General features: G+C 43.4%; 1 protein-coding gene across 3 annotated transcripts; it reads left to right on the top strand.

Annotated features, from left to right (window-relative positions):
• Nucleotides 1-200: 200 nt before the first annotated feature.
• Nucleotides 201-27,553, top strand: LOC122485350 (phosphatidylcholine transfer protein). Of its 3 annotated transcripts, none has more exons than XM_043584004.1 (6): nt 201-466; nt 18,134-18,248; nt 20,815-20,894; nt 24,050-24,221; nt 25,094-25,161; nt 26,294-27,553. In XM_043584004.1, the coding sequence occupies exons 1-6, from the start codon at nt 323-325 to the stop codon at nt 26,357-26,359; spliced, it is 645 nt and encodes a 214-aa protein (XP_043439939.1). In that variant the 5' UTR covers nt 201-322; the 3' UTR covers nt 26,360-27,553. The 3 variants fall into 3 exon arrangements, with proteins under 3 accessions (XP_043439939.1, XP_043439938.1, XP_043439940.1); XM_043584003.1 differs by having other exon boundaries at nt 210-466; nt 18,131-18,248; XM_043584005.1 differs by lacking the exon at nt 201-466 and adding an exon at nt 6,302-6,611 and having other exon boundaries at nt 18,131-18,248.

Genomic DNA, 27,553 nt, shown 5'->3' with positions numbered 1-27,553 from the left:
AGTTTCTTCCTTTTTCTTCCGTCTACAAGCCTTCTCACTCCCCTAGCCCCTGCATCTTGCCCGAGATCAAGTCCAGTGCTTCTCTGGTTTTACTTCTCTTCCATCTTCACGATCTCAGGCCCCGCCCCGCCCACCTCCCTAAGCCCGCCCTTCCGTGGCCACGCCCCCTAGGCTCCTCCCTCCCCATAAATCCCTCGAGAGCCCCATCGTGCCTCTGGTCCCTGCCAATCACGCTGGACCACCCTCTCGGCCTGCCCCAGAGCGCACACCCAGCGGATCCGCGGCTTCGCCCAGGAGGCGGAGAAGCTGGGGCTGCCAAAAGATGGAGTGTGGTGCGGCCGGCGGCTTCTCCGAGGAGCAGTTCCGGGAGGCCTGCGCGGAGATCCAGCAGCGCGCGCCGGCAGGGGCCAACTGGGAGCTGCTGGTGGAGACCCTGGGCTTCAGCATCTACGGGCTGCTGGACCAGGTAGCGGCCGGCCAGCTGGAGGATCCCAGGCAGTCGCTTGTCGGGGCCAACCTCCCCAGGGGAAGCGCGGGGCAGCGGCCTAGGAAGTCAGGGCCGGAGTTGGTCACGCGGAGCAGGGAGGAGCGAGCGCAGGGGCAGTGCTGGCAACTGACTTTGCCCCTGCAGTTGGGAGGTCATCCGAATTCAGCCTAAGTCTGAGGCCCAGGGCGGGAGTGGTTTGTTGGAAGCTAATGATAGGGTTAAAATGCAGGACTGCAGAGTCTGAGCCCCATGCACTTGGCTGCAAGGGACGTGGATCCTCCTCCCGGGTGGGTGCCACTGATGTGTGTATGTTGGTGGGGTGGAGGGAACCTTAGGGTTTGCATACAGGTGGAAAGGAGACCAGACTTTTCAGAAACTGACTGGATGTGCAGGGTGATAGTGTGTGTGCAGAGCAGTGTGGCTGAGAAGGGAGCTAATATCATCTCAGTCATTTTAGTCATTTCATTTTGCAGCTGCCCCTTTCTTGTAAGGGGCACTTAAGAATTTAGTCTGAAGCTTTAGGGAGAAGATTAACTTAAAGGGGAGGAGGAATAGAGTTGGTTATGAAGCAATTCTCCAGGCACTCCCGGAGGCCTTTGGAATCAGGTAGCTTTCCAGGTGGAACGATTGCGTTGTACCTGAGACCTTTCATCAGTTACAGTGAGTGATAGTAGCTGAAGGCACATGGGATAATAAATCACTTTCAGGCAAGTGAAGTGAAATCAAGGTTTACTGGCAGAGAACCAGAGTTGTATAGAGTAGGGAGGCACTCTGAACGTGTGTGTAGCAGGGCCACGGGGTGTGACGAAATGAACAAGAAGCTCACAGTCCAGCGCAGGTGGAATTAATTTCTGAGTGTAATTTCATTAGATGCCTTGGTGCCAAAGTGGACATGTTTTCAGACAAAATCTTTTATTCTTCTGACCATTCCATTTTCCTTACCAGCCATATCCAGGCATTTGCCAAGTTTTGTCAATTCAGCTGCTCAGACAAGCCTGATATCTGGCCCCCTTCCTTTCCCTTTTCATTCCTTTGTGGTTGGCACTTTGGATGGTACCTTTCACCTAGAGTTGCAGAAGACTTCTGGCCTTCCTCCTTCCTCTCTGATCCCTTCCATCCTACACATTACAGCCTGATCAGGCACCTGAAGGAGAGGCTGTGGTCTTACCACTCCCCTTTCAGTGGCACTGTTGATTGCAGAATTAATACTATTATAATAGCTCACACACTGCATGCTGTCTTATGTTCCAGGCACTGTTTAAGTGCTTCACAGGTATTGACTTACTGAATCCTCATGTCAGTCTTAATGTAAGGCACTGTAATGATCACCTTTTTGCCTATATGGAAATGACTGTGTGCAGAGGTTAAGGTGATTGCTCAAGGTCTGAACTGGGATCAGAACTCACCTGTCTACTTCCAGACCTGTGCCATGAGCAGGCTCCTGCATTGCCTCTCTGAGAGAAGTCAAATGCTGCTGGGTAGACTGTACAGATCTTTCTCAACTTATGATGGGTTTACATCCTGATAAACCCATCATAAGCTGAAAATATCATAAGCTGAAAATGCATTTAATACACCTCACCTACTGAGCATCACAGTTAGCCTAGCTGATCTTAACTGTGCTCAGAATGCTGTCATTAGCCTATTGTTGGGCAAAATCATCTAACACAAGGCCTATTTTATACTAAAGTGTTGAATATCATGTAATTTTTTGAAGAGTGTACTAAAAGTAAAAACAGGATGATTGTATGGGGTGCAGAATAGTTGTAAGTGTAGTGGTTCACTGCCCCTCCCCAGCATCAGAAGGTACTATATCACGTATCACTAGCCCAGGGAAAGATAACAATTCAAAATTCAAAGTACTGTTTCTACTGAATGCATATTGCTCTTGTGCGTTTGTAAAGTCAAAAATTATAAGTTATCCTGTCAAGTTGTTGACTGTATTGAATTGCATTAAGGCTTTTTATTTTATCCTGTTTCTTTTTATTTTTTAATGTTTATTTATTTTATTATTAAAAAATTTTTTTTAATGTGTACTTTTGAGAGAGAGAGTGAGAGACAGAGTATGAATGGGGAAGGGCAGAGAGAGAGACACACACACACAGAATCCCAAGCAGACTCCAGGCTCTAGGCTCTGAGCTGTCAGTACAGAGCCTGACACGGGACTTGAACTCACTGACTGCGAGATCATGACCTGAGTCAAAGTCATCCACTTAACTGACTGAGCCATGCAGGTGCCCCAATGTTTGTTTATTTTTGAGACAGAGAGAGAGAGAGAGAGAGAGAGAGAGAGAGACCGAGTGGGGAGGGGCAGAGAGAGAAGGAGACACAGAATCCTAAACAGGCTCTAGGCTCTGGGCTGTTAGCACAGAGCTTGACTAGGGGCTCGAATTCAGGATCGTGTAATCATGAGCTGAGCCGAGGATCAACAGACTGAGCCACCCAGATGCCCCTCATACTTCCTGTTTGTTAATACCATCTAAAGATTTCCACTCTATTGAGATGAGTGAACTAGTTTGGTCCCAACTTACATTTCCAGCTTTATCTCCCATGATTCATCTGCACACCCCTTGTCCTCCAGCCAGCCCAGAGCACTCTACCCTTTACTCCAGTGAGCCTGTGCTTTCTTGCTTTTGTGCTTGTGAGCTGAGACAGTGCCTGGCTTTCTATTGTGTCTTGTTTCCATTGTGTATTGTTACATTGCAGGGCCTGCCTCCCTCCTGTGGGGAGGACATGAGTGGTATTCAGAATAGTTCCTATCCCTACTAACAATACCGTAAGTCTTATTTCAACCTGTTTAGGGATAAGGGCATTCATGGTACACTAGTGTAAATTATAGGTGCTCCCAGGTGACTTCTTTAAGTTTAAAGGGCATGGGATTCCAGTAGGTGTGCCCTGAGCCTCAGCAGCTAGGACAGAGGGCCATTGCTCCATGGCCACTTTGTTCTCCATCTGTATTAAAATGTCAGGAGGTCCTACTGAGTTAGGGTATAAGCCCTTTCCTAGAACCCTTCCTGGGTTCTAGCATTTTCCAGCATTATTTGCTGCCTGGCCCACTTTGCTAAAGCCTCATTTTCTTTCCAGTTTGACTCTATGTTTTGCCTTCTTCCCGGAAGAGAATTCCCTCTAATTTCCAGTTAGTAAATCTTTCCATCCGAATACCATACCTTATCAAAAGTGAATTCACTTGTCCCACATTCTGCATAGACCTGCACCTATCTGCCCCAAAGCCCTTTTCTGTCTTGTGGGCCAGTGGTGTTTAATCCACCCTGCATGTTACCATTATGTGTCTTTTCTTCCACCAACCCAAACCATTTTACACACATGAGTGTATATGGCCTTGGGTCCTCAGGTCCCCAACTGGGGGCTCAGACCAGAAGACCTTGGTCCTTCTGTTAGTCTTCATCTTGACTAATCTACTTGACTATTGCTGCAGGTGAATCCAGGTGAGGTTAGGTATTTCAGTCTTTGCTTTCTGGCTTTTTAAATTCCAACAACTGGGGTAAACAGAGTGGACTTGTTTGGAGCCCTTTAGTGTTGAAGGGCCAACAGGGGGTACGACTGGTCGATTTAACTTTAGGTAGTGCTACCTTTGCCTCAACCCCATCAACATTTGTTTCATTCATCCTGTTTCTTAATAACCATCTAAAGATTTCCACTCTATTGAGATGAGTGCTCTGATTCTCCCCTCTCCCCATTTTCTTGTTAGTCTAATTTTTCTTGGCATCTTTAAGACCATATAAGGGATACTGAGATAGGTAATCTGGTAAGTCTTCTTGGATTGCTTGAATTTTGCAGCAGTAAGGTTACACATAGTACCCATGCAAAGGGGACCTCCTCTATCAAAGTATTTACCATGATTTGGCTAAAAAGCATATTTAATAGATGAATATCTCCATCATGATAAAGCCAGTCCAACATGACTTGCATATAAAGCATATTAGTGGCCTCATGGGGTGGGGTAGGGAAAAGCAGGTAACACTAGGAATTTTTATGATAGGAAGAATCGGGCAGCCACCCTTCTCATGTAAACAGATTTTGCAGTGGCTTTTATCCATTCCACCAGGTTGACTGTTCCCTTGGGAACAACCTACTATGTAGCTGGATCATGTATAGACATTTATGTTAATCCACCATGGACTGTGACGATGATCTATTATTGCATGTTTTGAAAAGACTGAAGTGTAGGGGCATTTTAGTTATCTGGTGTAAAAAATAAATTATATTAAATTAAAAGGTTGTAGCTTTTTCTGTTTATGTTTTTTATTTATTTTTGAGAGAGAGAGAGAGAGAGAGAGCGAGAGTGCACAAGCAGGGGAGGGACAGAGAGAGAGGGAGACACAGAATCTGAAGACAGGCTCCAGGCTCTGTGTAGCTGTCAGCACAGAGCCCGACGTGGGGCTTGAACTCACAAACCGCGAGATCATGCCCTGAGTCGAAGTTGGAAGCTTAATTGACTGAGCCACCCAGGCGCCCCATAGATGGTCACTTTTGATATACAGTATTTTGATACTTTTTAATTTTCTCTTTTTCTATTAAATCACAGGTTTTTGACTTTGAAAGTTTCTTTGAAACCATTCTGTTCAATGCCATCATCTTTTTCATTCACTTCTTTTTTCTACTTCCTTTGCCTTTTGTTTCCTTCCTCTCTTCTCTTTTTTCCTCCCCAGGTTGTAATGTCAATAACTTACCATTACATAGTGATGTAATTTACAAAATGCTGTCACGTGTAAGTTTCCTTTGTCCCTGGAAACAAATCTGGAAGATAGGTAGGGACAGGCCGATTTTCCTATTTTACAGATGGAAATAATACCCAGTTGTTAAGTGAGCCACACAGGACCTAATTACTGGTAACTAGACATGAACCAGCCTACTTTGATAAGCTTAGCACCAAATATACAGCTTGCTTCAAGGCAAAAATTACATTCTCTTTCTGGAGGATAAGCAAAACTAGCCTTGAACTGCCACATGGTATCATGGGAAGAACATGGGTTTTAGAGGCAGACAATCCTGGGTTAAAATCTCCATTCTGCCCACTGTCATTTTTTTTTCATTCAGAGAAGATTCATCAAAGTGCCTCCCATGTGCTATTGCCCTCACAGGCACTGGGGATAAACAATGAGTGGGAAGATGTGCCACTGTTCCAATGAATGAGTTCTTGAACAATGAACGACATTCACTGATGAGAATAAACCCATATCATGTAATGATACATTGAGTGAAAAATGCTATGAAGACAGTAAAGTGGGGTAAAGGGATAGAGAGATGGTATCACAGTGGTGGCCAGGGATGATGTGATGTGTTTTAGATGAGGGAATCTGGAGAACCCTTCTGCCGAGGTAACATTTGAGTGGCGACAGAAATGAAGTGAGAGATTGCATCATGCAAATATCTGGAGGAGAAATGTACCAGAGAGTGTTTTTCAAAGCACAAGCACATTAGGATCACCCTGGGAGCTATTAAGACATGACCAAGCCCTACTCTAGAATCCTGGAATTAATTGATCTGGGGTGTGGCCTGGGTAGTCCTTTGAAAAACTCCCCTTTCGTTACAGGGGTTGATCATTCTGTTGTCTCTACTTTTGTGTATGTTTGAAATGCTTCATAATATGCTGGTTTGTTGTTGTTTTTGTTTTCAATGTTAAAACTTCCCAGGAGATTCAAATGGACTTGCTGGGTTTTAAATCACTGTAGTAGGGGGAACACTGAGTGCTAAGTCCCTGAGTCAGGCTAAGCTTGCCTTGTTTTCCAGGAAGAGCCAAAAGGATACAGAACTGGGGTGAATCTATGGTTGGAGAGTAGCCAGGGGCCAGGCCCCACTTACTAGCTGGGTGATGTTATTCAGTTATCTTTTCATTTTGAAATCCCAGCTTCCTCATTTTCAAAACAAGGATAATATTTACCTTTCAGAATTACTGACCTCTCAACAGTCATCAAATGAAATGGTATATGGCACAATGGTATTTCTTTTTTTTCTTCTTTTTGTGTTTTATTTCTAACCAGTTGCCAAGTGATGCTGAAGCTACCAGTCCAGGGACTATACCCTGAGTACCACCAATGTATGGGGACCATCTAGAATGGTGCTGGGGGGTGGAGAGTCCTAGAGAAGCAGTGGAAACTGAAAGGTAAGAGGGAGAAAGAAGAATATCTTAAGACAAAAGCAACACCATTTGAAGACTCACTCTCCTGATTTTTAAGTTAGTGGCCACCTGGGGGAGTGAATGTTGACTTCTGAGCTGTGCCAAGAAGTCTCCCTGGTAGAGAAGGGCCACAGGTCACTTACAAAAGCGTTCCCAGTGATCTGCAGTCAGGTCTCCTTGGAGCTCTGGGCCACATCACCATGCCAGTTGACACTGTGACATGCCTACAGAGAGTGTGAAATCAGCAGGCAGAGCTTTGCACCCTCAATTTAGACCAAGTAAGTAGTGGTCTGAGCTGATGGAGTTAATGGCTTGACTTCTTAACATTTTTAAATCTGAATGTCTGGCGCTGTGAGAAGGAACTGCCTGCAGTGTGCCTTTGTCCTTTAATGGGCCTTCTAATCAAGAAGTTTGCTCAGGAGCTGACAGCTCTTTTCCAGGGACTGTTCTTTGCTATGCTGTGTATCCACTAAGATACAAAAAGCCTGGCATTCCTAGGAAAATGGTGTTTAGCTAGGCTGGGCTAAGGGAAAGTTTGGCCTTTAGGTGGGAAGCACAGATTTAACTCCCACAAGAACAGGTTTACTTCAGTGGCTGAGAAGTTTCCACTAGCACCCCACAGGTGAGATCACAATCGTCAGGAGTGTCTTCACTTCCAGATTACAGGACTGTTCTGCCCCCTTCTCTCACCCTTTTACCTCTCTGCTAAGGGAAGAGTAGCTACCGGCATGAGTGACCTAATGATTATTGGACCTGGGACACTTATGGAGCCACATTTTACTAGTGGGCAGGGCCACCATGTCTGAATGAGGAGCACCCATGTGTGGCATTCTTCTACCTGCCACAGACTGAGGCCAGCTCTTGTGCTCTCTTGCTCATGCTCACTCTCTCTCCCTCTGTGTGTGTCTCTCTCTTTCCCTTTTTCCATATTCCTGAGCAAGCAGCTGGATGGATATATCAGAGCCTCAGGTCTTCCCCTCCTCACCTCTCTCTCCTGATGAGCATGTGGTGTGAGACTGTGTGAGAATGCTGGTCCCAAGGTTTAAGTTGAGGGGACTGAGAGGAGAGGGCTGAGTAGGACCTCCCACTCCTGTCTTGGTATAAGCCAGGCTTCATACCCTCACCCTGTCTTTCCCCAAATTCCTCCATGGGGGTCACAGGAGGTGACTACTAATAAAGCAAAACTCTGATTTTCATTGGGCCTTCGGGACTCTGAGAGCAGAAGTGACTTGTCAGCAAAGATTTGGACATTCTGGATCCTTGGACACAGTACCATACCAATTGAAGCAGGGGCTGAATGGGAGCAGTGTCAAGTGCAATATGGTTCTTGCTGGGTCTTCCAACCTGCTGTTGACATCAGAGTCACCACCTATGGGTGGAAGGAGAATTCTAGGGGGCCCTTCAGTGGGAATAGTTTGTTACTTCACAAGCTCACAGTCCCTGGACATAATTTTGTGAGGCTATTTTATCCATCAGGGAAATTATGTAAATGAATGTATTCATGTAAGAAAGGGAGCATCCATGCAAATACGAACCTTTGAATTTTAGTCTGGGACTTTTAATGTGTTTCGTTTTTTAGTGGGGGAGAGAGGGAGAGAGAGAGAGAGAGAGAGAGAGAGAGAGAGAGAGAGAGAGAATATGAATGAGCCAGGGAGAGAGGCAGAGCGGGAGACAGAGACAGAATCCTAAGCAGGCTGCATACTCAGTGCAGAGACCCATGCTGGGCTTGATCCCATGACCCTGGGATAATGACCTGAGAGGTGAAATCAAGAGGTGCCCCTTTAATGTGTTTTTACGACCCAGAAAAGCTTAGATGGGGTGCCTGGGTGGCTCAATCGGTTAAGTGTCTGGCTTTGGCTCAGGTTATGATCTCACAGTTTGTGAGTTTGAGCCCCACATTGGGCTCTCCACTCTCACTGCACAGCCTGCTTCGGATCTTGTCTCTCTGTCCCTTCCCAGCTCTCTCTCTCTCCCTCTCTGTCAAAAGTAAATAAACACTAAAAAATTAAAAAAAAAAAAAAGACCCAGAAAAACTTAGAGATAGACTTAACCACCTTATTTTGCCATTTAGTTTAGGATAGATACCTCTCCATAGCTACCTTTGGGTGAATGAAAACTCCAAAATATTTGTTCATGTGCTCCTTCAAGCAGTCTTTAGGACCTATTGTGTGCCTGGCATATGCTAAATCCCGGTGATACCTGATGAATAAGACAAAGTTCATACCTTCAAGAAGCTTTAAATTTTTTTTTTTTCAACGTTTATTTATTTTTGGGACAGAGAGAGACAGAGCATGAACGGGGGAGGGGCAGAGAGAGAGGGAGACACAGAATCGGAAACAGGGTCCAGGCTCTGAGCCATCAGCCCAGAGCCTGACGCAGGGCTCGAACTCACAGACCGCGAGATCGTGACCTGGCTGAAGTCGGACGCTTAACCGACTGTGCCACCCAGGCGCTCCAAGAAGCTTTAAGACAATAAAACAAGCACTTTATATATTATATAGATCTGAGTTTCTGACCTTTATCTTTTTTTTTTTTTTCTCTCTTGGAACATCTTTTAACATTTCTTCCAGAGTAGGTCTGCTGCTGCTGAATTCATGCAGTTTTTATTTGTTTGAAAAACTTTTTATTTCTCCTTCCCTTATTTATTTTGAGAGAGAACAAGGGTGAGCAGGGGAGGGGCAGAGAGAGAGGGAGAGAGAGAATCAGAGCATTGTCAGCACAGAGCCCAACGTGGGGCTCAATCTCGCGAACCAAGAGATCATGACCTGAGCTGAAATCAAGAGTATGTCGCTTAACTGACGGAGCCACTCAGGAGCCCCTCTCCTTCACTTTTGAAGGACAGTTTCACTGCATACAGCATTCTAGGTTGGTGGATTTTCTCTTTTAATACACTATATATTTTATTCCACTCTCGTTTTACATGGATGGTTTCTTTTTTTTTTTTTTTAATTTTTTTTAATGTTTTTTATTTATTTTTGAGACAGAGAGAGACAGAGCATGAATGGGGGAGGGGCAGAGAGAGAGGGAGACACAGAATCGGAAGCAGGCTCCAGGCTCTGAGCCATCAGCCCAGAGCCTGACGCGGGGCTCGAACTCACGGACCGCGAGATTGTGACCTGAGCCGAAGTCGGCCGCTTAACCGACTGAGCCACCCAGGCGCCCCACATGGATGGTTTCTGACAAGATGTCTGGTGTAACCTGCGTCTATGTTCCTCTATAGGTCAAGATTTTCTTTTTCTTTTCTGAATTTAAATAGGATATATTTTGCTAACTAACTTGGATGTAAATTAAAAATAAGTTAATTAAAAAAAATAAATAGGGTATATTTAATTTTTTTTTTTTTTTTTGTATTTGTATTTGTCCTGCATGGCATGCTCAAGATGGGCAGATTTACTTTGAAGGGTGGTCTGAGCCTGCACAGTAAACACCCATGTGATTCAAAATAAAACGTAAATATGACTACGACACAAAGTTTCCTCTCTTACATGTGTAATTGCAGTACGACTCATTGGCAGTTCAGAGTTTTCCGGAGTTTTATGTTTTGGAAGTGGTGGTAGCAATGGTCTCCAGCAGGGATCACCAGACTTTTCCTCTAAAGGGCCAGCGAGTAAATATTGGAGGCTTTGTGGGCCAAGAGGCAAAATGGAAGATATTATGTAGGTGCTTATATAACCACCTAGAAATGCAGAAACAATCCTTAGCTTGTGGACTGTTCAAAAATAACCAACAGGACAGATTTGGCATCACCTGACTAAAGTATGTTTCTGACACCTGACTGCTCTGTCATTTTAGGATTTATGAGCCTGAGACTCTAGCTGGGTTCTCAGTTTCCTCATCTGTAGAGTGGAAATAATTCCTGTTCTGCCAAATTTGTATGGGGATCCAATGAGAAGATACATTTTGAAACACAGTAAATTAAATGGTTTTTGTTGTGAGCCATAGCTAAGTGTATATGTCCTACCCAATATACTCCCCAGAGGCCTGGTTTATACCTGTTGTCCTGGTGATATTTTTACCACATCCCTTTCACTCTCAAAAGTATGCTGGTTGGAATGATAAATAATACGGTCATCCTCGCTATAACTATATGCACTTCAACAGCTTTCTTATTTATCCAATGGTATGTTTGGAGAGGTCAGTGACAATCCAGAGACAGTATCACAGACCATGACCTCAGCTGTCGGATCACTGGCTGCAAGCCAGGTTCTACGGTCATTATTTGAGTGACTTTAGGTGAGTTTCACAGACTTTTTTTTTTTTTTTTTTTTACAGCTCTAATGAGGTATCATTTGTATACCATAAAATTTACTCAGTTTAAGTGTACAGTTCAATGAATTTTTGTAAATTTATGGAGTTATGCAGCCTTCATCACAGTCTAATTTTAGAACATTTGTGATATCCCCAAAAGACACTTCTTGTGGTGGTTATCATTCCCAGTCCAGACAGCCACCAATCTGCTTCGTGTCTCTGTAGACTTGCCTTTTCCAGAAATTTCTCCGAACTCCTTTAGCCTCAGTTTCCTTGTCTGAAAAATGGGTTTCCCAATGAGCCACACTTCATATTATCATTGTGTGGATTAAGTGAGATAATCCGATATCAGTCCAGTGTCCAGTATTCAGTAAGCGCTCAGTGAATGTTAGCCATCATTATTATCTTACCTAGCTATGTGCAATCCTTAGGGATTAAACCTGCCATGTTTTTGTAGAGAGATCTAAAATATTAAATCAGATTTACTCAACTGCCTTTTTTTTTTTTTAATGTTTTTATTTGTTTTTCAAGGGGAGAGAGAGACAGAGCATGAGTGGGGGAGGAACAGAGAGAGAGGGAGACACAGAATCTGAAGCAGGATCCAGGCTCTGAGCTGTCAGCGCAGAGCCCAATGCGGGGCTTGAACGCACGAACTGTGAGATCATGACCTGAGCCGAAGTCGGACGCTTAACTGACTGAGCCACCCAGGCGCCCCACAAGTGCCTTTTTTTTTTATCTTGATACACCCTTCCAAGTGGCAGCTGTAGCTTGATTCCTGTCATTAGAATTGATGCTCTTTGGTGAAAAATGCTTACTTTTCATAACTTCAGAGCCTGTTTACTTGCCACAGAGTGGCTGGAGTTGGTCAGCTTCCACAGTCAAAGTTGAGATCTTGTCCCCTCCTGAGGAATGGGAATGAGCTCTTTGAGAGGTTAAGAAAATTCAGCACACACTCAGAGGTGCATTTTCAGGATTAGACAAATGTGATGTATCAAGACTGTCTCATAGTCAGTGAGGTCAATGCAGATGAACATCATAATTTACAGAGATGGGGTGACACCTTTCTGGATCAGGTGGGGGAGAGGTAAAGGAGGTCTAACAGATTAGTCCTCTGAGGGAGCTGCAAATGTCAAATGCAAACATTGTGACATTTTGGCATTTCTCATATGTAAACACATGAGCTCTTACAGAATTTATCCTGCTCAGGACAAACAAGTGTGCTGTTGGCAGTAGTGTTTCTCAAAATATGTTAACCTTATAAATGCAGTTGAAAATAAAATGTCCAGTTCTTTTATGCATTTGAATCAGCACTGCTAAGAAATATAACAATCTGATGTTTAGACAAGTGCCCCAGAATAACAGTATCTTAAAAATTACTGATTAGTGAGATCAGTAGCAAATTGCCAAACCCTGTTCCCACACCTCCACCATTTCTTCATTTATAAAGTGGAGATAATAATATGCTTACCTCACAGGATTATTTTATGTATTAATCACCAAGCACTGTGCCTGGCTTCATACTCCATAGATGTTAGTTTCTCTAAAAAATGTGCATTATGTTACAGTTCTGAATCCTCAATTATTTAATATGGAAAAGGGGATCATTGTACCCACCTTATGAATGACAATGACATCTAATATCTGCTAAGTACTTATGTGTGAGGCACAATGGTAAGAATTTTAGATGGATTAGCTCACAATCCTCATAATCATCCCCTTAAGTACAAATTCATTAGACCCACTTTGCAGCTGAGGAAAGCAAGGCTAGTGGGTAGAAGAGCTTTGACCCTACTGGGTTGTGACTCTGAGCCCATGCGATAACCACCATGGGGTATTTTCTGGTTTGTGAGATGACCCTGGAATAATACACGTAAAGATAGCAAAGCACTAGTCCGTTGAAAGTTCTATTATTCATCCTTTCCCATTCCTGCCTTTCTCCTGCTCTGGATCTGAATCTCTACAGAAGAGGCATCTAAAAAATATTCCTCTGGCTGCTTGGAGGCCTGTTAGACAAACACACCAGGCTTAAGGCCTCAGGGGAGCATCTCAGTGGGCAGTCCATTCTGGGTGGTCCAGGGAAGGAGCAAGAGCACTGGCTTGGGGACCAGAAGGAACAGGTTCCCGTCCAGGCTTTGCAACCAACAGCTTCATCAGTGGGACCCTTGGCAAGTCACTGACCTCTTTTACGTAAAGGTCTAAGGCCCCTTCTGGCTCTAAGATGCTATGTGATGGGTCTTCTTTATCTTAATCATTAGATTGTGGTTTGTAACAATGGTTTGAAGGAAATGTGCAGACAGTAGGGCTAAACAGGAGACACTGAAGGAAGTAGAAGGGCCCATGTCACCTTCTTTCTGGCTGTCCCAAGTACTAGCTGTGGGACTCAAGCAAGTAATTTAGCCTGTCTGAGATAATTTCTTCACATAAAGATGGAGATAACACTAACATCCCCATCTCTATCACAGAACTCTGTTAAAGATTACATGAGGTAATGAATATAAAACTGAAAACTGAACAATTACTAGTATTAGTAAAATAATTTATAGCAGGTCAAAGTGACCAGAAAACTTCAAATACAGAATGCATGGCTATTGCATGACTACTGACATCACCAGAGGGAAGTATGTTCCAAGCTCAAAAGCCAAGAATATGTGTATGCCCGATTTCTTCCCAGGGCCAAGGATACAGTAGGTCCTAGCAGGTTTGTAATTTTATAATAAAATTTATGTTAATTTTTTGTAATTATACTTTTTTCTGACCTAGTTTAAGGAGGTGGCACTTTCTATAACAGTGTGTGGAGTTTCAGATATGCAAAATTAAATATACTTAATGTTGATTAACGCTGGCCATGATCTCTTCCCTCTCTTCCTTGACAATGCATTGTAGCAATGCTTATGTACTTCTGTACTGTTTTAATGGATTTATACATAATAGTTTTTCCTTGTAAATGCATCTAAGTCTTATCAGCACTATTCTGGCCGTCTGCTTTTCTACTTTAGAGTAATAATGCCAAGTAAAAACAAACCTGGACTCACAAGGAGAGACTTTTATCCACAAGGATTATTGCAAAGTGGGGAGAGAGATTATTGTAATAGGGAGAACGCTTTGACCATAAGATCTGTGAATGTCTCAAGAATGAGGCAAAAAGAGTTTTTCTTTTATAGAGATGAGTAAACAAGGTGAGAAACCAGTGTGAGGAAGTGAGATAAAAGGTGGCATGCCTGGATAGTAGATCAGAGAATATTTTGCCCTGCGGCTAATCTGTTCTCAGGAGGGGCTGTATGCTGGCTCAGCCTGAGGGTGGGCCAACATTTAGGGGAAGAATGAGAGAAACTTAACCAGTCTGGTTCACAAGAATTTTGTTCTGATCGGATCAGTGGGGACAAGCAGTTCAGCTAATCATTTATGAGGCAATGCAAGGGAATTCAGAGCGTCTGTGTCTGGCCTTGTCACAGGTAAACAAGGGCAGCATCTGGGAGTCTTATCTAAGTCCTATGGGGAATGATGGTTCTTTGCAACAAGCTCTTTTCTGGAACACAGAGGAGAGGGGAGTTTCTTAACCTTCACTGTTCCCCCAAATCACAGGACTCCTGTAAAATTCATTGTTGGAAAGGATCATTTTTATCAATTAAGATTGCTTTTAGCTGCAAGTAAGAGGAAACTGTACAAACAGTGACTCAAAGAGGGGTTTATTTTTCTCATTTAACAAGTAGAGCAGGGGTCAGTAGTTGATGGCACTGGTTTAGCTGATCAATGATGCCAGTAAAACAATGAGTCTTTTTAGTCTTCCTCCTCATGTTTGATACCTCTTCATTACAAAATAGCTGCTGTAGCTCCAAATAGCCATAGTCAAACCAGTGTAGGAGACCGGCAAAGTCATTAGTTGTGTACATTGCCACAGAGGTTCTCTTAGCAAGAAAGAAGGCACTCTGTGCTATGGTAAATCTTCTGTTTCTTTTGGTCACTGTATTCTACACAAGGTATTTACTGATTCTCTACCACCGAATAATTTTTTTTCAATTTTATTCATACATGGAGAATTAGAAAAATATACACCAAGTTTTACAGCATGATAAATAAATGGGACATTCTTACAAATGATTTTCTGGAGGAGCTTCAGGAAAGCCAAGAATCTCTTGAGTAAACTTATTTGGAATCATTTATTGAATCATCTACTGAATCTTACACATAATGCAGAAAGTTTATATTTCTAATTTTAAGGAGATCTTACACATCAGTAATAAAAACTTTGCCCAAATCAAGCCAAGCTTTATTCCCTTTCCTATCTATTTGCACAAACAATGGTACCCAATCCTGATGAGATGTTCCTGTGCTATTGGTAAGAGTATACATTGGTATAAATTCTTAAAGCCTTATAAAAAGCATGAAGAACCTTAAACTTATAAAAAAGCATATACAACCTTTACTAAAATCTATCTCTAAGGAAGAATGAAAGAAATTAGAATTATGGACCAAGTTGGTCCATCTGAAATAATAATTATTCCAGCAATATTTATATTTGTAAAAAAATTAGAAACGAAGGACTGAATGAGAATAATTAAATTAGGTCTGATCTCTCCATAGAGAATACAAGTTGTTTAAACCATATTATTCCGATTTTGTAACATATAGAAGTATTTATGTACTTAAAAGAAATATGTCAAATATTACCAATAGATCTTTGTGGATTATGGGGTTACATGTCATTTATATTTTCCTTATTCAGTTTTTTGCATTTTCCAATTTTCCTATAATGAATATTATTTCTACAGTTATAACAAATTCACTTTATTTTTTAAAGGAAAGTAAAATCGTGTATATGTTTGCAGAGATCCTTGTCAGAAAGAAATAATAGGTGAAAAGGTGCCTTGATCCAAGAATTTTGGTGGGCTGTTTGTTACTTGAAAAGAACATTTTATTGATAGACGAGGGAAGTGTTACCAAGCATTTTGTTCCTCTGGAGTCCTGGCATTTCTCAGTTCTGCCACGAAGGGAGTGTTTAAAGGAAGTTGTAACAATAGTTCGTTCTTCTGTATTCACGTAAATCACATCGTTTTATTTTTCTCTTTCTAAGAGGGCTTTCTGTTTTTCTTTTCTGTGATATGTATAGGACTGAGGTCACTAAGGACAGTAACTAAATTCAGAAGGGGAAGGGAACCAGTGTAAGGAAACAGTTTGTCTTAATTTATCTTATCCAGATAACCAAAGTTAACTCATGTAAACTGAGATCATTATCTCAATGCATAATTATCCCTTTTGCTCAGTATGTACAGAAAATGGGCCCCAGCATTCCTGAACAGGGAACTGTCTCTCTTCCAGAGATGATTAATAAATGTATGAGTATGTATAAACCCTCACTATCTTCCCATCTGTGTGAGGGGAGGGCACAGGAGGGAGAAGGAGGTGTTTCTCCTGATGTTTGTCTTTCTTTTGGGGTATACAAACTAGCATATCTAAATACCTCGTGTGCTGTGCTCACAGCATGTGAGGTGTTTAGATCTGCTAGTTTGTCATTTGCTGGTTGGAAACCTTTGGTATAAAGTCACATACTTTTAGAGCTGGAAGAACTTTATGAATTCCATTTCAATTGCATCTTCCATTTCTTACCAGTTAATTTAACAGACAGATGAGATTCTTAAACTAGGATATGTTTTGCCCTGGGTTATGCCTCCTGAGCCAGGAAGCCCTTGTAGCCTCAAGATATCTAGAAAGCTTCACCATGTTTACCTCTTGACTTAACATGTTCGATTAGCCAATAACATTGCTTTAGCACATGGAAGAATGTGTCATTCTAAAAGCATCATTTTTGTTTTATTTGTTTGCTTTTGCATGGAACTTAATCTAAAAGCCTTTGGTTTAATCTTAACAGTAAAGCCTTTAGGCAAGGGGAGGGTCAGGAATTGTTAGTTGCCATCGTAGGGAAAGTGAAATGCATAACATGGCCAACTCTAGCCCCAGAACCCTCACAGAGGAGGATATGGTCTCGCATGAAGGAAAAAAAAAAAAGGCCGGTGGGGGGTGGGGGTGGGGTGGGGGGCAACTCTCATCCTTTGGAATCTAGAAATGGTCTCTCTCTCTCTTTTTTTTTTATAAAGAGGACTAATGTGATTTGAAGCTGATGTTTTATACACAAGTTCTTTACATAAAAAGGAAGTTGTTGACAAATTCTTTCCTGGCATTGATAAAAACAATGTGTTAGGTTTCATTATGCCCCATGGATATCTAAAATAGTAACCTGTCCCCTGAGCATTAGCTGCCTATATGACACTCCCACTTGGATGTTTAATAAGCATCTTAAACTCAAAAGTAGAATTCTTGATATCCCCATAGCTCACATATCACCTCTTCCCAAGTGTTCTCTATCTTAGAGCATGGATCTCTCATTTACCTAGTTGTTCAAGCAGAGGTTCTAAGTAATTCTTTACTTTCTCTTCTCCACAGGCAATCTGTCAGCACTTCTTGCTAACATTACTTCTAAATATAACCCTAAATCACTGACTTCTCTCAATCACTGTTGTCACCTCCTTGTTTAAATCACCATCATCTCTTATCTGGACCATTGGACTGGTCTTCAAACCATCTTCTTGCTCCCTTATGATCTATTTTCTACCAAGCATCAAGGATCATCTTTTTATTTAGTGTTCCTCTGTTTAAAGTCACTCATTGGTTTTCCTTAGTAATTAGAACAAAATCTTTATCCCATCACCCTGGTTTACAAAGCCCTGTGGAGTCTGGACACCACTGTCTCTCTGACCTCAGCTCCTACCACCTCCCCAATCCACAGTTCTCTGGATCTTATGACTTCCTGTTTTTTGAGCATGAAGGTTCATAAACATGAAGGTCTTCCCTATACCAGGAATGGGTTTTCCTGATCTTCCCATGGCTGGTTCCTTCTAATATTTAGAATAAGATGTTCTGATAAAGGTTATCCCTCATAGAGGTCTTTCCTGATTACTTGATTACGTAGGACACCCCTTGCCCCCAAAACAGGCACCACTGATGACATAACTTTCCTTATATACTATTCAAATTACCTAGATAGCATTTATAGCCACCACCACCACCACCACCAATGTCTACAATAAATGTATGATCCACTAGAGCAGGGGCCTCATCTGCTTTTTCATTATTGTGTTACCAAGACCACAGAGGAGGTACTCAATAATTGGTGTTGTATGAACATCTGCTTTTCATATGCTGTGTCATCCAGCTGTCTATTTGGAAATCAATAGATTGTTTTGCCTGTTCTGTTTTTACAGCAGACGGGACTTTATGAGTATAAAGTCTTTGGTGTTCTGGACGACTGCCCTCCAGCTTTACTCGCAGATGTCTACATGGACTTAGACTACAGAAAACAGTGGGACCAATATGTTAAAGGTGAATAACATCTATTATTAAGAAAAAAAAATCTAGAAAGTAGAATCTATTGTTAACTTATTCCATCTAGTAGAAAGCAACAGGTTCAATTTCTACTGTTATGTTTTATTTTTAATCTTGGCATGCAAGTCTTAAGTGTTGGGCTGAAACATGATTCCTTTGTGATTCCTTTGTGATTCCTTGCATTCCCTTAGCTGCTACTCTCCAGTTTGCTCTGGGGGCTCCTTTGTTCTCACTGTAAGTTGAACATCATCTCACATACCTAGGTAGTCATAGGCAGCTTCTTGGAGGAGGTGGTGTCCAAGCTTTGTTTTGGAAGTTGAATCAAAGTTTTATCAACAAGAAGAATGCATATAGGTGAGAGGGTGAGAAGGTGAGGGGATGGTGGGCTTGAGGCCATCTGAGGCCCAGGGAACAGCATGAATAAAGGGAGGAAGGCATGAAACAGCATGGTGTGTTCAAAAACTGTGAGCAGTTTGGTTTTATTGTGTTATTGGGGTAGCAGAATGTAGAGCTAAGGCAGGAGGAAGGTCCAGAGCTCCAAGGCTCCAGTTCTTAGATTTTGCCCTGAAAGTCAAGGAGGAGGGGAAGGGTGATGCCCTGAAGGAGAATGCCACCTGTGAAAGGCATTAAATAGGGGTTCCTCCTGTCACTTAAAGGTGGGAGTGGCCTCTGCCAAATCAGTCACAGTGGAAGAGAACTGCAGAACTAGCCAAAGTGCATGTAAACTCTGAAAGACCTTTGCTATAGTCAGGACTTTTGGTTGCAAGCAACAAAAAGTTAACAAATGCCAGTGTGAGAAATGGAAAAGAGTTTATTGGTTTCATGGCATTGAAAAGTCCAGGGGTATCTGACTTCTAGGACAGCTGCATCTAATGCTTAAATAACTTCTCCATCTCGACTCAGTTTTCTTCTGAGTTGACCTAATTCTCAGGCAGATTCTTATGTCATGGCAAAGATGGCCACCAGAAGATCCAGGCTTATAGTCTAACCATATAGATAATAACCCCACGGGAACAGGAAGGAGCATTCCAGTTTCCTGCTCACGGCAGCCAGAGCCCCAGAATTTGCTCTCATGGCCTCCTGTGGATGTTTGTCATGGTTGTGGTCTCCTAGTGTTTTCCAGTACCCTTTCTATCTAGGAAGAACTGTGATACTTGTCCATTCAAGGGAGAAGCCAGATGTTCTCTGTCCCAGTCTCCTCAGGGATGTAATATAGATGTTGCCAGTAAGACACACATGCAGCTTCAATGTGAGAGAGAACTGCAGCATGCAAAATCAATTTTCTGGTGATGGTCAGGGCTAAGGTGTCTGACACTGGGAGAAACAGTTGCAGAGCCTCTGATGTTTGGTACTTGGCATCAGCCATTCACACTATAGTGTCCAGTCCGGTAGCAGCAGTAGTTTGGCTTCTCTGGAACAATCCTGAGGTTCTAAGCCCAGCTCTGGTCCTTCTAGATATTCTGTGAGCTACCTGAGGGCCTTTACTAAACCACAAGGTAAGACCCTGGCCAGATGCACCATCCCTGAATGAATCACTGTGGCCACATCTTGCTCATTTTCCCAGCCCTGAAATTAATGCTGAGTCAGTCCTGCTTAAACCGCATAGTCAAGGAGGGGAAGGGTGAAGGAGAATGGAGATCACTGGTTCAAGAAGGGGGAGGTGATGCTGAGTATGCAAAGGTCACAGATGTCTACTTCTTCCCTTCCTCTCAAGGGCTGTCTTTAGTCTCTTGTGGCACCAATGGGCAAGCTCTTTAATCCATGGTCTTCTAATAGATTTTCCTCCCAAAGCTGAATTAAAGAATACTTTTCCCCCATCAGCATCTCCTTAAGGGTCTGTCATGGTTACTTCAGCAGCCTTGGCTTGCCTCCTTTAAATAAATGCTTAGTATGAAGGCATACTGCACAGCTTGGGGTCAGAGGGTGTACATGCCATTGAATGCTTTTGCTCTCTCCAGCCAAGTTAGCTGCTATTTGCACACTATAGAACGATGAAATATTAAGGGAATCTGGTCATTGCAGTCATGGTAGTGTGTAAAGAAACAGGGGAGAGAAGCAAGACACTTAGGGTTAGCCACAGCTATGCCACTTCCTAGCTGTTTAGGAAGGACACTGCCCTGGCTAGAACCTTCATTTCCCAGTTGAACGCACTAGACTGGGTGACTCAGTTCAGGGCTAGCTGTAATATGTCAAGAAATCTAGAGAGAGAAATCAAAAGCAAAACTACTGGTACTCTAGTGACATCTGCTGGTTGCCCTGATTTTATAACCTGAACGTTTATTTTTGGATGCCTGATTTTGTTCCATTGCATTGTATTTGAGAATCTTGCGTGTGCTATACAATGGACACGTTTTGTTATTTTATTTTTACTGTGTTTTAATGTCTACTAGACTCTGCTCTTGGGCAACAAGCTTTTAGCATTAATGAATCTTATTTCTCCTAGAATTCTGTGCCTTATGAGTTAGTGGTTTATCATTACCCTCAGAGATAATCATACCTAGGCTTTTTGTTAAATGAAGCCCAGAAAGCTCCCAGATACATTAACTTCTTTTGTTCTCCTTAGAACTCTATGAAAAGGAATGCAATGGAGAAACCGTGGTCTACTGGGAAGTGAAGTACCCTTTTCCCATGTCCAACCGAGACGTATCCTTTCTCAAGGCACATCACTACTTGACTTCCTAAGTGTTTCTGTGCCCCTTGGCTATTGCCCAGTGGTGTCATGCCCATGGCAATGTGGACAGTGTTGTCCTTTGATTCTTGCAGAAACATCTGCTGAAGCTGTTGCTTCTTGTGTGGCTTTTGGAGACCTCAGAGTGTGATTTCTGGGCCTGACCATGTGGAGCGTCTATGATTGTGGTCACTGGAGGGCAGCTCAGACTTTCCTGAAAAGTTTTCTAAGGCTTGAATTTGTTGGCTCCAGAAATGGGGACCTGGAGAGAAGTTCTTCTAGTGTTTACAAATTCCCTCAATCTAGAGGTGGAAGTGAGCACCCAGGGAGGTAAAGTGACAGAGGCATACATACAGAGTGGGGACTGCAACTCACACCCTCACTTTTCCAGCCCTCCCCATCTCCTCTCCAGTTTGAGTGACCCCACAGCGATCCCTCCTTGACTGCTGGCTCTGGGTACTGGGGATATGTTTCTTCCCCAGTTTCCTCATTTATCATTAAAGCAGTTGAATGGAATGTGGGGAGTTTTAGCTAACACTACAAGGTTCTAGGAGGCCCTCTCAGGACAAGCCTCCTATGGGGGATGGAATTTCAAGGACAGGCAGGGTGGGGGCAGGATGACTGAGGGGTGAGGTTTCCACTCCTTCACTGTCCTCTTCAATCATAGCAGTCAAGTGTTTTACACACTGAATTTCCATAGAAGATCCTTTCAGCAAAGGGTCTTGTGGGTTAAAAAAAGTTTGGAGAGCCACTGAATTTCTAGCTCTGACATTATACAAGTTTGTATGTTCTTAAATAATTATTCACAAGAAAGAGAAGGAGCATGCGGGTGTGTTTTATAGAAATTGTGTGTGTGTGTGTGTGTGTGTGTGTGTTTGTGTCTAAGTGTATGTGTTTACCTTGGCTCCAACCAGATTATAAAATCCTTAGGGGTTTATTTCTTTTCTTTTTTTTTTTTTTTTAACGTTCGTTTATTTTTGAGACAGAGAGAGATAGAGCATGAATGGGGGAGGGTCAGAGAGAGAGGGAGACACAGAATCCAAAACAGGCTCCAGGCTCTGAGCTGTCAGCACAGAGCCCGACACGGGGCTCGAACCCATGAACTGCGAGATCGTGACCTGAGCTGAGGTCGGACTCTTAGCCGACTGAGCCACCCAGGCGCCCCTTAAGGGTTTATTTCTTGCCCGCATACTGCTAGGTAGTTGGTACACACATGGTACATATTTCAACAGATCGTGGATTACTTCTTAGGTTTTATGTGGTTACCTCTGATCCTACCAACAACTGTGCAAAGTGAGTTCCATCATCCTCATGTTGTAGTCAAGGGAACTGATGCAAAGAGAAGTCAGAACTTTGCTGTGGTTTACACAACTAGTGGGTGGCAGAGGCAGGTTCTGGACCCAGGTGCAGCTCTTTACAGAGATGGTGACCTTGACCAGGGCATGAGTCCATCTCTCTGACCTCACTGTGACACTGCTGGGTAGGTCTTAGGAGTGGACACTTGGGGCTACTTGAAGTTCTATTTAATTGGCTTTCCAGGCCCCACAGTCCCACAGTGAGTTTCTCATATGCACATATGTCTCTCCACTAAGGGTTAAATTTTTGAGAACAGAGAATAGCGCAGTGGAAAAGAACATTCATTTTGAGCTAGAGATCCCAGACTGAATGTGAGCTTATTCCCTGATTTGTTGTGTGATTTTGGAAAAGTCCCTTCGCTTCTCTGGACCTCAGTGACCTGGTGGTTCTCTGTTCATAGGCTCTATGGAAGGTCCAGCAACCTCCCAACCCTTTGAAGACCTTTGCCAAGTCTTAATAGATCAGCTGATTTTTCCTCAAGGGAGTGTCAGGTGATATCTGTCACATGAGCTGAGCAAGTTTTGGGAGAGAGTAGGACAATCTTGGCTGTGAGGAAAGAGGCCTGGGGGAGGAAAGCCAGAGCTAAAGCAAATTCATTTCTCCCCCAAGACATTTAAGAACTTTACTCGTCAGTCCACAGAGAACGGGGGCAACATCCCATCCTGCAGGCTGTCTGAGTGAGGGCTGGGACCACTGTGGGTGCCACAGAGACTCTGAGGTGGCATGGGGCTATGGTTGTTGCTGTTATAGTAAGTATAATTGTGTTATACTTAGGGTGATTTTTTTTTTTAATTGTTTAGTCTTTGAATTCCTTCTAGTGCAAAACCTAAAATTCTATTGAGGCCTGTCTAGCTATGAAAGTCTAACTAGGTTTGGGGGCCAGATCTGGGCTTGCATTCAGGTTCCAGTTGAGCTATGGGTCTTTGGCAAGTTTCTTTACTTTTCTGAGCCTCAGTTTTATCATCAGTAGGATGGGGAGACTTACACCGAACTCACAGGGACCATTTCAGGATCAAAACTGGTGCTACATGTAAAGCACATAGTAATGTCTGAATAAATGGTAACTCTCACTGCTTCTTAGGATTAAATTATCTTCTCTAGAATAGTGCCATAGACATAGTGAGTGTTCTACAAGTGTTTATTGAGATGAAATGGCTTTGTTATTTTTGGTGAATCAATGTTGACCCAGAGAGGACATCTACCTACTAAACATTCAGGTGCTTAGGTTTCTTCCTATGACCAGCAGGTGTAAGTAACATTGCTTGGCCATCCTCTGTGCTTAGAAGTCAGCAACTAGAGCTTTGGAGGAGGGAAGGACAAAGTTTATGGGGTGCCTGTTCTGCCCTGGTTTCTCCAGTGCCCCCACCAAGCATGCCTGCTGAGCAGTGTAACCCTCTTTCCCTACAGAGGGAAACTTAGCCTCAGAAACAGGGAGTAACTAATGCAGAATCACACCACTGATGAGTGATCAATCCTCTGATAACTTACAGTGCCTTCTTAGAGAAAGGAGGAGGGGTTTCTCTATATAATTAAAAGCATCAAGGACTCGTTCACAGGTAGGTAAGGCATGCTGTCAGATGAGAACATCAGACAGTATGGGACACCATCTTACAGTGCAGGTAGAGAGACAGGGCAAGGAAGTGAAGTAACAGTATAAGGGAACAAATGCCAGGTGAGAGGAACAGAGTCCTCTCCCTTTGCCTCTGGCTTGTGGGTTTTCCTTCTGCCCATCTGTAAGGCTGGCATTGATATCATGCCTTGACTGGCAGTACAGTACATCTACATCCGGCAGCGGCAAGAGCTGGACATGGAAGGGCGGAAGATCCATGTGGTCCTGGCCCAGAGCACTTCTGTGCCGCAGTTTGCCGAGAGGCCTGGTGTGATCCGGGTAAATCAGTACAAGCAGAGCCTCGCAATCGAGAGTGATGGCAAGAAGGGAAGCAAAGGTAAGGCCGGGGTGCATGTTGGTGCACTGACCAGGGCCACCTGTATCAAGGCCATGCTGATTGTGAGGCACGTAAAATTCATGGTGCTTATTCCCCGAGTTCAGAGGATGGGCACGTGTAGAAGACAACACCTGGAGAGAGACTCCATTCTCCCCCAGAAACTTGAGTGCGTGGGGGACATTTAGATCTGACTCAGCCCATTCTTTACTGACTCTTGCACTGTCCGGATGAAATTAGAGCCAGAAGGTTTAGAAACTCTCACTTTAGATTGGTCCTCGGGATGCATACATTGGGCCTGAGGGTGGGCAAGAAGGCTGGCAGCACTGTCTCTGAGGACGCAGCTCCTGCCCAGCAGAAACCCAGAGACTCAGGACTTGCCTCTCTGGAGTTCCAACCCATGTGGAGAAAACCTGTGAGCAGAGTAGGCATACGTAGCCGCCTACAGTACTGGAACAAGTGTGGCCTTGCATGTGAGGCAAAATCTGAAGCTTAGTTCTGACGCTTTTCAGATGTCACCTTGGACATGCCACCTAACTTCTCTGAGCCTCCATGTTATCATTTATAAGCTCGGGTTTGTTCTTACCGACCCAATTGTACCATGAAGGTAATAAAGAGAGAAGTAATTAAATAAGATATTATATCCAGGTATATAGAACATTGCCAGGTGTTTAATGAGTAGCAGCAAAATGTGCCTGTGACTGTGATTTAAAAATGTTTACAAATAAATATTCTGGGAGACAGGGAAGAGAAGTCCTCCTGAATCCTGTGCTCCCTCCCTTCTTTCAGAATCTAAAAGGGGAAGGTTGGCAGGGTTTGTTTTTGTCTTTGTAACATTTTTCCTCCTCCTGAATTGTCTTTTCTTTCTCCTCTAGTTTTCATGTATTACTTCGATAACCCGGGTGGCCAGATTCCGTCCTGGCTCATTAACTGGGTCGCCAAGGTGAGATCCCAGGAGGCAGGAGGGGGAAGTGTCTTTGACAAATGTTGACTTAGTCCAAGGGGCTGTCAGGCTGAAGAGACATCCTATCTCAGGCCTAATGAGGCTCTTTTATGAAGCAGCTTGGTTGAGTGACTACAGTTAGGACTGAGGTTGCCAACACCCAGGATGTGGAGTCTGGGACAAAAGACAAAGAATCCTCAGCTGGAATGTCAGACCCTCCCTGCCGGCAACACCCTGCTGGGATCACTGTCTGGATCCTCCTGACAATAGCCTGCTCATTATAGAGAAAATGGGGCCTTTAGACCCTGCCCTGCTTATGGAGGAGTCTGGAAGGCTAACCTGGCTCCAGAGACAACCAGATGTGTCCAAGCCTGGAAGCCCCCAGTTTTGTTACTGATGTTGTGTTGTGTTTTGTTTCCCTGTAAGGAGAGGGAACTGCTGTGGTACTGGATCACTGCAGACTGCCTAGGGACCTGGCTTGATGAGAATCATTCAGCCTGCTTTGGAGACCTACTTCCTGGTGGGAGGGCTCAGCACGTTCCCTGGAGAGTGAAAAGCGCACAGGGTTTGAGTCAAATACATGTGATTTTGAATCCTGGTCCTGCTTCTGTCTGTGTAATCTAGGGAAGCCATCAATTTCTTCCCTTTTAAAAATGGAGATGGATACTACCGATCCTGTAGAGTAGTAGTAAATAAAGCAGTGTCTGGGGAAAATCTTGTACGAAGTTCGGCACTGACTAAATAATAAAATAGCCTAACCCTTTGCCCCACAGCCTCACCATTTTCTAATTCTGTAAAAGAAGTCCTTTATCTGATTTCTGTGGAAGAATCCCACAACCCAACCCAATCCCATTTCCTATGTTTTTTCTCTCCAAAAAATGGTGTCTCAGAAACATCTTAGCTTTTTACTAGTGAAAGCCAAGGCATACAACAGTGTCCCCTGCTGTCTAGTCTCGCCTGTGCCTTGGGTCTTCTGTCATTATCTGTAGCGACGTTCTGTTGAAATTGGACAGGGGACCTACTGTCATATTTATTATTCTCAAGGCATCTTTGTTTACCTTTGCCACATCCCAAAGAATCAGGAGTAATGTCTGTGAAGACACAGAAGTGACAAGTGTTCTTTCCTTTGCAGAATGGCGTTCCTAACTTCTTGAAGGACATGGCAAAAGCCTGTCAGAATTACCTCAAGAAAACCTAAGAAAGGGAACGAATGGTGTGTCCATGGAACGATGTCTCTGCAAGTGCCACAGCCCACTGATGCTCAGCTTTTCTTTCACTATTCTATCTTCGGAGGCCTGCACACTGTCCCACACATCGTCCCCAAGTGTGTTTGCCTGATGCCTGGCTTCCTTTCCCACTCTCCCTACCCCGGGACCGGCTGCCTTCTTCCACTATTGAATGTGGGTCAGATTAGGGAAACTTTTGCTTGTTTATTTTTAAAAAGGGAAGTCCTCAATAGGGAACACAATCATTCCATTGTGCCATCTTAGGGGGATGGGTGGGTGGAGGAACAACAAATGCAAGGGCAACCAATCCTGGCAAGCTGGCTCCTTCCCAGAATGTGACTTCTTGCAACCCAGGAGAGGCTGCTGGGATGCCATCCCCTTCAGACTGGACTCTTGGTGCATCAGACTGGGAGACACGTGCTGATGTCCATTTGCCTGATGCTTTGGTGTGTTGATTTGGCTGGGGTCTGAGGTGATGATCCAGTAAGTCTTTCCACCATTTGTACTTGTAGAAGATCCTGAGCTGTTTTGATTTCAAACCATGTTGAAACACATGGCAGGCCTGATTACACACTTAATGTGATAGCCATGTTTTCTCATCATCTATGTCTGGGATTCTCCTTCCCACATGCCACTGGAGAGAGGCTGACCATACCTCACTAGCTTTGCATTTTATCAGAAACTGAGGCATCATGATGGCTCTCTGGCGGTTTGCAAAAGTCAAAATACTGTGCGCACAGCTGTGATAAAGTGTCTTTATATGCAATAAAATGAATTTCCCTTCTAGAATGTTTGGAGATTCTGAAGGGATAAGACTTCACAACCAGGGAAATATTAATTAGTGGATTGGATGACTCTACAACTTTTTTCTCAGGAATTCTACCTAAGATGTCTGCCTCTTCTACCGCTAAAAGACGTCCAGTTTCCTGTTTTCTCCTGAATTTTGGTAGAGCAAGATATTCTGTGGCTCAAGGCATAGCCTTAATGATCTCAGGGAAAAATTTTAACCACTGTGTGTGATGGCACTGAACCCTGATTAGGGGTCATAGACATTTAGGATGTAAAGCCAGAAGCAAAGGATTTATTAAAATGGGATACCTCAGACTATATGTTTTCTCTCTGGGAAGAAAACAGATTGAATACCAATAAATACAACGTGACATAAA

Source organism: Prionailurus bengalensis, chromosome E1 (genome assembly GCF_016509475.1).
Source record: "Prionailurus bengalensis isolate Pbe53 chromosome E1, Fcat_Pben_1.1_paternal_pri, whole genome shotgun sequence".
NCBI lineage: Eukaryota > Metazoa > Chordata > Mammalia > Carnivora > Felidae > Prionailurus > Prionailurus bengalensis.
The sequence above is the reverse complement of the archived record's forward strand: the minus strand, read 5'-3'. Positions and strand labels throughout refer to the sequence as shown.